This window comes from Volvox carteri (assembly GCF_000143455.1).
Source record: "Volvox carteri f. nagariensis unplaced genomic scaffold VOLCAscaffold_26, whole genome shotgun sequence".
Taxonomy (NCBI): Eukaryota; Viridiplantae; Chlorophyta; class Chlorophyceae; order Chlamydomonadales; family Volvocaceae; genus Volvox; species Volvox carteri.
The window spans coordinates 1,139,040-1,151,816 of record NW_003307569.1 but is presented as its reverse complement, the minus strand read 5'-3'; the positions used below and the strand labels follow the sequence as shown (position 1 = coordinate 1,151,816).

Genomic DNA, 12,777 nt, shown 5'->3' with positions numbered 1-12,777 from the left:
GGGGATGGGGATGGGGATGGGGATGGGGGAAATGGAGGACGGGGAAACATCACATTATATCATGGATCAACTGATGGTGGGGACAAATGTTATAGAGCCAAGTGCTCATCAGGGGGATGCTGGGGCGGAAGGGAGGGAGAAGGGAAAGGATGAGGAGTCGGGTTTTTGCAAAGTCGTGCGCAGCGTTTTTGGGGGTAATGGGTTCTGGGGTTTACCTGGCTCCTTCTTCCCCCCTTCCCCCCCTTCCCTCTCCCTCCCGTGCAGAAACTCCCATCCACAGCCCCACACCCCAATCTTTTAACCCAAACCCCAACCCGTCTCATAAGGCCCATCCAAAGCCCCAAAACCCGTTCAGGCACACCCCCTATGCTCGCACGCGGTCCCGTTTGCCTTTTCCAGCCGGAAACTGATCAACACGAATAAAATCAGTAGTCCAAAAAATAACCAAAACTCACCGCGCCAGGTTATCGTTGAGGCAGTCCGCGGGATTCGCCAAGCAGTCTCCCACCACATGCGCCCAGGACATGGCTCTGGCGTACACGAATACAAGCATGTACGACGAGACCAGTAGGGCGGCCAGCAGCCAGGCAGGGTACCTGAATGTGGGGGGGGGAGGAAGGGGGGAGGAAGGGGGGAGGCGTGTGTGTAGGGAGGGGGAGGCGAAGGCGTGTGTGGGAAAGAGGGGGGGGTTGAAGGCATGTGCGGGGGAGAACAGGGAACGAGGAAGGTGAGCGGGTTTTTGTCTGGGGGTTTTTGTATCCAGGAAAATCAGTCATATGGGGACGGATGGAAACAACACGGCGGGCAACCCTTATCGAGCCTGATGATGCATCCGGCCAGTATCAGTCAGGAGGAATACATGCACAAGTTGCTTACTGCATATGTTGCTATTGACAGCTGCGTCAATAACCCCTAAGTTAAGTTACTATTGGCAAATGAGAAAATGGACGGCGGCCACGAAAAAAAATCGTGCATGTACGACATGTACGACATATACCTAAAGGCGGCGTCTTCTGATATTGGCCGCAGCCACCGTCGCAGCAGCGCCCCCAGACGACCTCCCGCCTGGCGTTCCCGCCACCGCTGCCGTGTTAGTGTCAAGCTCGCGAAGCGAAGCGACATCACGGACTTGACCCGTCCGCCGCTGGGGGAGGACTTCTCCGCGACCGCGGCCGTATCCGCCACCGCGCCGGAGCTGCCGCCAGCGCTGCCAACGGTGCTGCCTGCGCGCGGCGGCAGCGACATCGCCGCCAGGGGATTGATATGCACCGAGCTGTGAGAACCCCAGTTACCGCTGCCGCCGGTGGCCGCCATTTCCGTACTCCGCCCATTCTCCGGCAGCGACGACGGCTGGCTGCCCACCGCTGAGCCACCGTGCCGCCGACGATGTCGCGTCTGCTGTACCGTTGAGGGTGGCAGTTCCGCCGCCGCCGCCAACGGCGGCAGCCCGGCGCGGCTGTGCACGGTGGCCGGGCTAATGTCCTTGCCGCCGCCAAAGGCGGTGTTGGCGTCCGCATCGGTGTTTGTGGCTCCGCCGGCGGCGGCGCCGCCAGCTGCCCGTGCCGCCGCCGCCGCCATTGCTTTGACGGCAGCCAGATGGGCCTCCCGCGATCGCAGCTCTTCCATGAGGGCATGATATTCCGTACGGCGAAGGACAACGTTGCGATCCTCCCTGCTGATCAGAGTTGCCACCTGTGCAGGTTTTAGGGTTTTAGAGTTTTAGGGTTTTAGGGTTTTAGAGTAAAAGAAATACTATAAACATACAGAGATACTGGTCTGATCTGGTCTGGAGACACAACTGCAATTTGCGGATTCAGGTCCTAGGTTCGATTCCTGAGTCGACCGTCGACATTGTCGGGAGCGTGAGAATATGGCTATAGCTGCTATGATGTGGAGTTGAGGTCACAGTCGCTGGATCGAGATTCGCACGCTGGATTCAATCTCTACGGATGCGGCGCTACCAGTGCCACATTTGCACCCACCATCACCCCGGGGCCCTACCAGTGTCACATTTGCACCCACCATCACCCCGGGGCCCTACCAGTGTCACATTTGCACCATCACCCCGGGGCCCTACCAGTGTCACATTTGCACCCACCATCACCCCGGGGCCCTACCAGTGTCACATTGGCAACCGCCAGGTTCCCCAGCTGGAAGGTGGTGATGGGCAGCCAGGGCCACTGAGGCGACAAATGGTCCCAATATAGCAAAATGGAGTAAACCTGAGGGACGTGTGGGAGTTCGAAAGCGATGTCAATGTGGATTCAAATCGGATTCGTTTAAGGAGGAAAAAATCTTAACAACATTTTATTGAGTTCAAATTGGAAAATAGGAATTTTATTGAGTTCAAATTGGAAAAAAAGTGGTACAGTGCAACCACCAACTCACACCCACCGACTCGTCCAACTACCAACCACCAACCCACACTCACCTGGATGAGTACCATCGCATCCAGGACCAGCATGAAAATCACGGAAAGTATGCACTGGGTTAAATAGTACCTGATTGTACGGCAGAGAAAGTACGGGTGTTGGGAAATATACAGTAAATCTTTACGTATCCGAAACCAACCAATGCGCTCGTTGCGCGTCTGAAGGGCGGTAACGCAACTCAAGGACATGTGCACACAAATCCAAGCGGCCAACACGCCGGCTAGGATATTAGGTAGGTGTGTAGGTGCTTGTGTGTGCAGTAGAATTGAAGGGGGGAGGATGGGGGGAAAGGGGAGGATGGTGGGGCGAATAGGAAGAAAGGCGGGGAGAGAATACGTACACACACGCACACGCGCACACACACGCACACACGTGCACATGACCAACAGATGAGAGCAGGAAGGATGGCGTCGGTTGGCATGATAACAAACGTATTTAATGCAATGCGATGCGATAAAACCAATTGCACTACATACATACATACATACATACATACATACATACATACATACATACGTACATACATACATACATACATACATACATACATACATACATACATACATACATACATACATACATACATACATACATACATACATATATACATACATACATATATACATACATACATACATACATACATACATACATACATACATACATACATACATACATACATACATACATACATACATACATACATACATACATACATACATACATACATACATACGTACATACATACATACATACATACATACATACATACATACGTGCTTTCAGAGCCCCAACCACAGATCCATAGAAACGCCTGAAGCCCCATACAAGTAATAAAACCCTAAAACCATTCACATCCGTAAAATTCAACGTACTTGTTCCGAGGTCGGTTGTAGTTCGTTAACATAGCCAGGTAACCGATGAAGCCCAGGTATAGCGAGTATGCCAAAATGGTTACAAAGTAAATCACGTTGGAGAGGGGGTCGCCCGAGTCACGTTCGATGCGGAAGTTGAGGGGTGGAATGTAGAAGTCCAGGGATGGTGCGAGGTTTGGCGGGAATGACATCATGCAGATCATCAGTGCCACGGAGCTCGTAACGCACACCTGGAGGAGAAATGTGCGCGGGGGTTTCGCCGGGGTTTGTACGGGGTTTTAGCGGGGGAGCTGACGGGTGCAGCAAACATGGAAAGAACGGGGGAAACGGCCAGGGGGGAAAATGTGGCACAGAGGGGAAAGGAAAATATAAAAATAAAAGGAAAATATAAAAGACAAAAGGGGGAAGACGTGCCTTTGTGTATTGGAAAAGAGAGTTGGGGAGAGGACACATGTGCACGCAGCTAAGGAGGAGGCGTATGGAGGGATCTGGTGTTGGGAGTGGGTGAGAGGGCCGGAGGAATATCCAGCAGCGCCGTTTACGGGAACATTACGGGACTTGAGGAAAAGGCTGAAGGACCTCCCGTGCGCTGTGCGCTTTGTAAGGTGTACGAACAGATAGGACGGGACAAAGGAGACAGACATCAGAGTTAAAATTTGGTTTCGGATCAACGGAATATTTTACGTGGACGGATATAGTTTTTATTTATGATCAGCTGCAAATCTAAATCCCCACGCGGCGTGTCCTGTATCATCACCGTGTACGGCACCAACTTTACCTGCAGCGCGCGGTACTGTCCATCCGCCGAATGGATCGTACACATGGCGTACATCAGGTACTTCCGGGCACCCAGCAAATGCCGTACAACTGGCAGCTCGAAGAACCGGTGGTGTACGGGCTCCTTGTACGAATGCAAACCCGTGTCGAGCGGCAAATCGTTGACCCGGCTACGTTGAAACAACTTCCTGCGTGCCACGTCATCATTTGTTTCAGTTTGTGACAAACCAACACAACGGAACGGAGACACTGGTTTCGGAGGGGGACCCACGGCGAGGTTACGGGGGTTCTTGGTCCACAAGTCAGTTTGCTGGAGGGAATGGGGTGAGGTGGTCCTGGATGGCGAAATGAAGCGGCAGCAGGCACACATCAACCCATTCGCAACCCATCGGGATCGCATGCTAACGAGGACACATCGAAATAAATAAAAAACACCGTCATGGATAAAACTTCTCCGATAGCGATTTGTTGGGATTTACCTTGACGATAACCATGATAACAATCTAAGGACATCGGATCAAAGATGCTTTTGTGCAGTCGTGGACTGCCAAGATGAGACAACTCCTGGACATTTAGTTTACCTTCTTTCCCCCCCCCTTCAGACATTCCCCCCTGCTACTGATCCCCCATAAGGCCCAATGTAGACATTCCATGGGACACTTCCGAGCCTCCAATCTGGCTGTACGGTGTCCGCTGTACTACAAGTGTACGGCTCCCGTAAAACCCACCGTATGCCGTACACGATGCAACGTATCGGGAAACTGATGAACAGCCGGAAGGCGGTGGGCAGCAGCAGGATGAGAGTGAGCAGGACGATCAGACCCGCCGTGAAGAAAATTAGCTGCGTTGATACAAAAAAAAAGGATAAATCGAATAATTCTGGTTAGCGGATGCAGGAAAAAAGTCAAAAGCGGTCGTTAGTGTGATGTTTTGATTTGGGTCTTGCAGCGAAGGATGGCTTTACGTGACAACGAATGAATCACGACATAGTGAGCTTCCGAGCAGTGCTTACTGCGGGTTTGGGGATTTCCAAACCCCCGCGGCCCCCCGCGGCCGTCCAGAGGGTCCCCCCCCTCTCTCTCTCTCTCTCTCTCTCTCTCTCTCTCTCTCTCTCTCTCTTTCTGTGTGTGTGTGTGTGTGTGTGTATGTGTCCTTCCCAAGCCCGAACGGCCCTCAATCGCACGGCTTCCTGTCGCCCAATCGCCTTCACGGCAGCGCTACCCCCACCCCCCACCCCACCCACCCCCACCCCACCCACCCCCGGGGGCCCCCGGGGGCCCTCACCGCACCTGGTATCCAGTTTGACCCACGCGTTGCGCTGACTGGCGATAGCAACTGACAACGGATAACGGACAACGGAAATGAGGGAAAGGGATTTAGGAGGGGGAAAAAACAGCAGACTCAGGCAGGAGGTACGGCAGGAGAAAGGATGGAGGGGGAAAAAGGAGAAGGGAGCACGAATATGGGGCTATATGAGGTAAGCACGGCAGGACGGGATGGTGGTTTTTTGGGAGCCGGCTAGGAGTACCGCTGGCGGTTGTATTGTACGACGCTCAAGTAGCATATCCCTCAAACAACATATCCTGCCTAACATTCCACGGTAGTTAGGGCAACTGTTACGAGATAGTGGCGGCAACTGTGGTGTACGACAGACAGTTAGGAATGGTGACGTAAGCACCAGTAATAAAAAAACCGATGGTTGGGTCAAATCGAATTCATAGTACCCCCATCCAAATCACGACGAGCCCGACCCAGAACGGGTTTCGAAACCGTGCACGACATCTCCCCCCCCCCCGTGTCACGTAACCCCCCTCTTCCCCCCCCCTCTCCCCCAAAGCTGCCCACACCCCTTCCATTACGGCCCCGTGGCGCGACTACGTACTCGTTGTACGGCTTGTAGTACACCATGACCCGTACGTCCGCGTCAGATGGGACGTACGACATATTAGCCGCCAGCTCCAAAAGTTGTTGATCCATCAGACATGCGATCTCAGCCTCCATTCCGTTTTCGTTACTGCAGTTGAAGTAAGGTAAGCTGTTGCTGCTGCTAGTGGCGTTGCTACTGCCGTCGCTATTGGTGCTACTGCCGCCACCATCCGATTCCGTTGACGGCGCCGACGCGGCAATTGAAGGGCAGTCGTTGTACAACAGTACGGCTTGCTGAGTCACAAAGCATGAGTTCTGGGTGTCAGACGCGAGCGGATTCCAAAAGCTGCCGCTAGTGCTGTTGCCGCTACTGCTGCTGCCGCTACTACTGCCGCCGTCAACCACTACAGCCTTCCCCTGCCACGAATACAGCACGTCCAAACACTCGAGGGGAGCGAAAGGGCTGTATATCCGCAGCCGGCCAGAGACAAGGCCAACGAACCTACTGCCACTCTCACTGCTGCTGCTATCACTGCTGCTACTGCCTCCATCATTGCTATCACTGCTGCTACTGCCTCCATCATTGCTACGGGTGTTGCTGCTACTGCCATCGTTCTCGGCGCCTGACAAGTTTGGTACGAGGGGGGGGTAAGGGTTACGGAAAAGGTGATTATGCGGGGTGAAGTACTTGGTGAGTCACATACACACAGACACACACACAGACGCACACACACACAGACACACACACAGACGCACACACAGACAGACGCACGCACAGACACAGACACACAGACAGACGCACACAGGAGTCACTCTCGGTGCCCCCTAATGTGTACCCCAAGTCAGCCACGCCACACACCACCACCACCACCACTACCATACCGTTTGAGGACTGTTGCCGCTGCTGTTGCCGTTGCTGCTTCTGCTGCTGCTCTTTTTCCACTGTGTACAAGTAGGCTCTGGGGTCTTGGGGGGTGTTGCTGCTGGCTTGCAGGTAGGCGGATGCGAGGACGGGACGTGAGAGTGGGCCGCCCGGTTCCGGAAACAGCTCCTCCGGAAGCCCGGCGCCAATGTCTTGGAGGTTGTCGTACTTGGACGAGAACTTCAGCCTTCATGTTGTACGTGTCGTACGCATACGGCAGACGCGGGGGAGAGTAGGGGTTGGGAAATGATGTGGCGGCGAAATGATGTGGTGGCTGTTAGGGCATACGCCTCCAGGGGGGCCTTATGAAGTGAAGAATGCGGGGTGGAGATGGGATGAGGGCGGTTAATGAAGTATGCAGCATAAGCTGGAGATGGCTAGGATAGAGGGTTTGATTTTAAGAGTACGGTAAAGTGGAGTCCAGGGGTGGTGAAGAAAGCAGGCAACGATGACGATATGATTCAAGGGTAGTACGCTGCACGCGGTTGTTTCTCCCTCTTCACCCACTTCACCTCATTCGGTGGCTACCCACCTGTCCAGAGGAATGTCGATTTTCGAATTCCACCATCGCCTTCCGGCGGTATCAGCCATCGAGACTGTGACTGTGCCTTCTTTAGAGGTGGTGAGAGCTGGGGGAGGCGAGCTTGACTGCGACCCGGAGTTACTGGTGCTGGTGCCTGGGCTAGGGCTAGGGTTGTAGGTGGCGGTCAACACGGTTGCGGGCGCCGTCACCAGAGTCGCCCACGGCACGTCAAAACTTGACCCGATACCGGTCGCTGCGCGTGGCGTATTGAAGCCATCGACGTAAACCAGAAAGGCTTGCCGCTTGCACCCGGTCGCTGGTGAGGCACTGCCAAAGTCTACATAAACTTGAGATGTAGACCAGTCGGGAGTTGCAAGGTACACTAGCTGGCAGGATGAATGCGCGAAAAGCTTGCTAGGAATGCGAACGCCCTGGCCTAAGACGCCGACCTCCCCACGTAAGATGCTTTTCGTATACCATGAAACCTCTTCATACTTGGCCCCTGCCGCTGTGCTAGCTGGGACGCCTACCAAGGCCAGCAGGTAAAGTAGAAGCATTTTTATTGGCCCCTAAACCCTGTGATAACGCCCATCAGAGTATCATACCACTTGATATTTATAGCGATCTACTGAAATGTCGATTTGCCCACTCGCCAGGCGCAGGTGGCAACTCTCAAGAGGTAAGTAGTACGAAATAACAGCGCAGCATGTTGACTCCTGAGGCCCTAATGCTTCTATATAAATAAAACAATTTGAAAACTTATGCTTGCCAACTATTTAGTTTTACCGAAAAGGTTTAGTGTGAGGGTAGTGGGCCCACCTGGCCAACATGAGCACGGAAACTGTTTCCGTGTTAGCTACTGTTACAGTAGCTACAGCGTCATCAGCCGATCATGCTTACACGCTTACATGCTTAAGTGCTTGTTGAGCTTACATGCTTCAATGGTTTCTTGAGCTACCTAAGCAGCTGAAGCCAGTGCTATCAGTTGTTCTCGTTAATATCCATGCGAGGCCGCGGCGGCAGCCAGCCAAGGAGGCATGTTGCCTGAAATCAAAGCAACTGCTGAGGGGACTATAAATTCCGTTTTGCATACGCGCCACTAGCTAGGGCGATTATAATACATACTAAGCCGGCGCACTTGTTAAATCAAGCCGGTAGTTAAATCCCTTTCCCCATATACAGCACCGCATAGGGCTAATGGGGAACTTGAAGAATTCCGTAAGTCTTGTCACGGGGTAAGCATCTCCTCATCCAAGCAGTGTTAAAATATGCGCGCCTGGACCCTTACTCTATACGACACGTGAAGCAATTGCAAACGAAACAATCCGATGGGTTGGGGCGTTGCAAGCGAGGGGCGTCACACCCAGCAGAGCATCTGACTAAACCTTAGTGAACAGCGTGGCGTGCTTACAGTAGCATGGAAGTATAAGAAGCTAGAGGAGGGCTTTGACTGCCCGAAGCTGGGGAAAGCAAAAGCTGGTCCTTAAAGGGAAACAATGAAGAGTGGGTTTTCAGGAAACAGTGATTGAGGCTTGTGCTGAGCGGGAGGGGTCTTGAGACTGAGGCTTGGGGAAAGAGAGTGGGAGTGAACCACCAGACAAAGAGAACTCGCGGGATAGGCCGCGGGGAGCTGATCTTTTACCCCCACAAATCTTCAAGCTGACATCCTCTGGTATCCTGTAGGGCATATACTGGGATCTGACGTCCACCGATCGGTGCTTTTCTATAGTCATGATAAATCACAGCAGCTTCGAAATCTGTCGAGGGTTCTAGCAATGATAGGTAACGGCATCCTTCGTTTCACAGCTGGCAAAGAGCAACCTTTTATATAAAATTTTGATTGTACGCTAAACTTACAGCTCCGGCCGTTAAACAATCAATCATAAGGTGCACGGACGCAACTATGTTAGCTGAGTACGTAGTCAGCCGGGCGGCGTGTTAAAGGCTAAGTAGATCGAATGCAATAATGATTGCCAGAGCGTTACAAAAGCAACTAACGGCTCAGCTCAGCCACAACTTACTACTCTACAAGCATACCAGACCAACGATAATCGCACGCTCATTCCCTTTTATTCTCGAGTTCAACAGTCGATGGACTGGACTGGTGTTTGTGCTGGAGGGAAAGCACACCACCCTTCGTGCTGTTCTTTCTGATGTTGCTGCGCGTGTTAAAAAAACTTGTTCTCGAACAGATGGACGTCAAAACCGCGTTTCTTAACGGAGATCTCGAGGAGCCTGTATTTTGCGGCAAGCCGCCAGGATATGACCTTGGTGGACCTGATGACGCATGCCTGTTTCATAAATCACTTTACGGTCTGCGGCAGTCTCCGCGAGCATGGTATATTAAGCTCAAGGAGGAGTTAAGGAAAATGGGGTTCAAGCCTACTGCCGCAGATCCTGCCATATTCGTACGTGGCGAGGGAGAGGAACGGGTATACTTCCTAATCAACATAGATGACTCCCTCACAGCTGCTAGGTGTCAAGAACTGGTTGACGAGGTGAAGAGGCGGTTGATGGAGGCTTTCGAGACTAGAGACTTAGGATGGAGAAAGGCTAAGTGCCCCTTAGGATGGAGAAAGGCTAAGTGCCCCTTAGGATGGAGAAAGGCTAAGTGCCCCTTAGGATGGAGAAAGGCTAAGTGCCCCTTAGGATGGAGAAAGGCTAAGTGCCCCTTAGGATGGAGAAAGGCTAAGTGCCCCTAGTCGATGGACGATGGTGACCTGGGATAAAATTAACATACGAGCTGACCAGGAATGGAGTTGAGCCGCCGTCGGTCCGGCAGATTCCGTTGGATGCCGGTGGTGGGTACGGAACCTGAGCGACCAATTGAGAAGTTAACTAGGGTGACTGGATGAGGGCACCCCGAAATACCGGGGAAGGCAGGGTTTCGAAGGGTAGCGGCCGCAGGGTGAAGATATGACCCCCTTGTCCCACACATCATGCTGTCAGATAGATATACAGGCAAACAGACTGACCGACAGACTGATCAACTGACTCTCGGCGGTGTCTAAACTTTCATGAAATCCGTTGCTATTGTCAACACCACACACATCGGCAATTGCGGCAGTTCAACTCCTGGTATCAACACCTTGGCGTGTTTTTGTTGTTGTTGAGAAGGTAACTAAGATACATCAGCATCGTGGAAAACCCGGGATACTGCTGCTACGGCTGTTGCTACTGCTATAGCTGTTGCTATTGCTACCGCTGTTGCTACTGCTCCTGCTATGGATGTGGCGGTGGAAAGGCTCCTGGCAGCGGAGTCCAGCGTGCATCTAGCAAGGCAGTCCCCCGTCCATCGCGGTGACAAAGCCGCAGTCTTGATATTGCAAACGATTTGACTGTCAGTGTCATGTCAGTCATTTGCTTTCATGCAACGCAATTCTCAACAATAAATAATAATTAAGCATCCGCCAGGAAATATTCCTAGGTCTCTTCCGTGCGAGCTGCCAGCAGCGTTCGCCTCCCCAAATCGAGAGTCACCGTGACAGCTGCACCGCCCTCGAACTGGCTCCGCAACTGTTGCACCCACCATCAGGCCAGCCAGCCAGCCAGCGGTCCGGAAGGAGTCAACCCCCAGAGCCGCAAATCGGCGGTCGATTGATGTAGGCAGAAAGGGAGGAGGCAGAGCAGAAGGAGAGTGAGGAAGGTGAAGAAGTTCATATGGCAAAAAAAATTGTGGAGGTTAAGAGTACCAGGATCACCAGGATCAGGTGCGGTGCCTGACGACGGTATTCATGGATGCAGCATCTCCGGAATGGGGTTTGGGGTTTGGGGTTCTAGGAGTTCTACACTTTTTCGAGAAGATGATGTACACGTCGGCAGTACGGCAACTGTTTTTGGAACAGTTCAGTTTTTTCCGTTACTGGTACTCTGATTTACAATTCACCTTGGCTCGTACCGTGGCTTCGGATTGCCTGGGCCCCCTTTCCTCCCAAATCATTTCCCTTAACCCGCAACGAGGCCAGTCCGCAAAACGCATGCACCTTTTGCTTCCGAATTACGGTACCTGCTTTGCGCGTACTGTACAGCGCAATGCGCGATGCTGCTATGTAATTTCTATTTCCGTTCCGGTTGCACAGTAAAGCGTTGCATACCACATGCCGTCGTGGCAACCCATGAGGGGTTCAGGAGTCCTAGGCTGGAGATGGGAAATGCCCCGCCGACCTCCCCAGCAAAACTTAGCCCAACGCCTCCCCTGTCTGCAGCCTTAAGAGACGTCGACATTACTATACAGCCTGTTTGTGATCAGGATCGCATTGCCTTAATAGTGGGACATTCTCAGAACCCCCGGCCTCCTCCGAGGCCCACGCCTTGCCAACAGGCGACCTAGAAAAAGCACAAACACGCGGCAAATATCGCGGAGAAAGGCATAAAGCCACGCATCTCCCCCAAGCTTACCTGCGCGACCATGCCTGCATCGCTGCCCTTCAGGTCCACCGTAAAATCGTCGCCTTCGTCCGTCATACAGGTAACTGTATCTCCAATCAAGTCAATTACTTGATACTCTGCTCGGTCTGGTGCGACGACCGCTGCTGCCGATGAAAGCTTGCCATCGCCTTCACCAGTTAGCTTAGCGTGCCATTTCAAAAATGTCTTTTTTTGGCTGGTCGTAAAAACTGTAAAGGGCATTTTCAAAGCGTCATCTATCAGCTGCAGCGCCGGCTCCTTTGCACTTTCGTCGGGCAGGTCTGCGTGCGCGGCGTAGTGCGCTTGTATGGCGGAGAAAAGTTGTGATTGCTCGCGTTCCGTGAATCTGTATTCTTGATTCTTGTAGAGAAATTTTCGGAGGCGCTCGATCTCCTTGGGAGTCTTCGCGTCGCGTGGGCGTTGCGCGTCTAGGTGAAACTGCTGCACACGATCCTCCATAATAGCCTAATATCGACTTAGCATAATTTTGCACTAGCATAATCCTTTTATCGCGAAGGGCTGGTAATAAGTAAAACGCCTCCAGATGTCGCCGTGCTCCATCACTTTCCGTTATTACCGTTACTACCAAACGAACTAAACAACAGGTGTCTTTCCGCACTCCGCAGCGCCGCAATCCGCACCATTCTTGACGATCACTCCTGCAGCCCGCTCCGCTCTGTAGAATTCTGCTACGAATGCCGTTCCCTCCTTAACCCGAACGGCTTAGGCGCTAACCGCTAGGGCCGACGAGCCGTCCGGCTAAGATCAGCTGTCGTGTTGTTTCACCTGAATTGAGTCTTGCTTGTAAGAGTGCACCGCCAGCGCAGACCGCGCAACTAGAATTGTAAGCGGAGCCTTGGCTGCGTCATGATGACCCAGCACGCCTCCATCGCCATTATGGTTCTAAGGCGCACCCACAGGGATACGGCGACGCCCTGGCTAAGCCCTGTGAGCGCACGCTGGCCCGGGCGTTAG

At 52.8% G+C, this 12,777-nt stretch overlaps 2 protein-coding genes across 2 annotated transcripts in view; both read right to left on the bottom strand.

The window, feature by feature from the left end:
* Window positions 1-7,952, bottom strand: part of VOLCADRAFT_105298 (uncharacterized protein) — a gene marked incomplete at both ends in the record, with an annotated part of 13,356 nt that extends 5,404 nt beyond the window's left edge. The window contains 10 exons of the mRNA XM_002951847.1: window positions 509-596; window positions 1,034-1,692; window positions 2,118-2,222; window positions 2,432-2,501; window positions 3,308-3,537; window positions 4,086-4,419; window positions 4,813-4,963; window positions 5,374-5,419; window positions 6,810-7,059; window positions 7,405-7,952. Coding sequence (XP_002951893.1) covers window positions 509-596; window positions 1,034-1,692; window positions 2,118-2,222; window positions 2,432-2,501; window positions 3,308-3,537; window positions 4,086-4,419; window positions 4,813-4,963; window positions 5,374-5,419; window positions 6,810-7,059; window positions 7,405-7,952 — 2,481 coding nt within the window. The remainder of the gene's footprint in view (window positions 1-508; window positions 597-1,033; window positions 1,693-2,117; window positions 2,223-2,431; window positions 2,502-3,307; window positions 3,538-4,085; window positions 4,420-4,812; window positions 4,964-5,373; window positions 5,420-6,809; window positions 7,060-7,404) is intronic.
* Window positions 7,953-10,818: 2,866 nt separating this feature from the next.
* On the bottom strand, window positions 10,819-12,261 carry VOLCADRAFT_92526 (uncharacterized protein; the record flags this gene model as incomplete). The annotated part of the gene is made up of 2 exons (XM_002951846.1): window positions 10,819-10,911; window positions 11,794-12,261. 2 exons carry the CDS (start codon window positions 12,259-12,261, stop codon window positions 10,819-10,821), a joined length of 561 nt encoding a protein of 186 aa, XP_002951892.1.
* Between the last annotated feature and the right edge of the window lie 516 nt (window positions 12,262-12,777).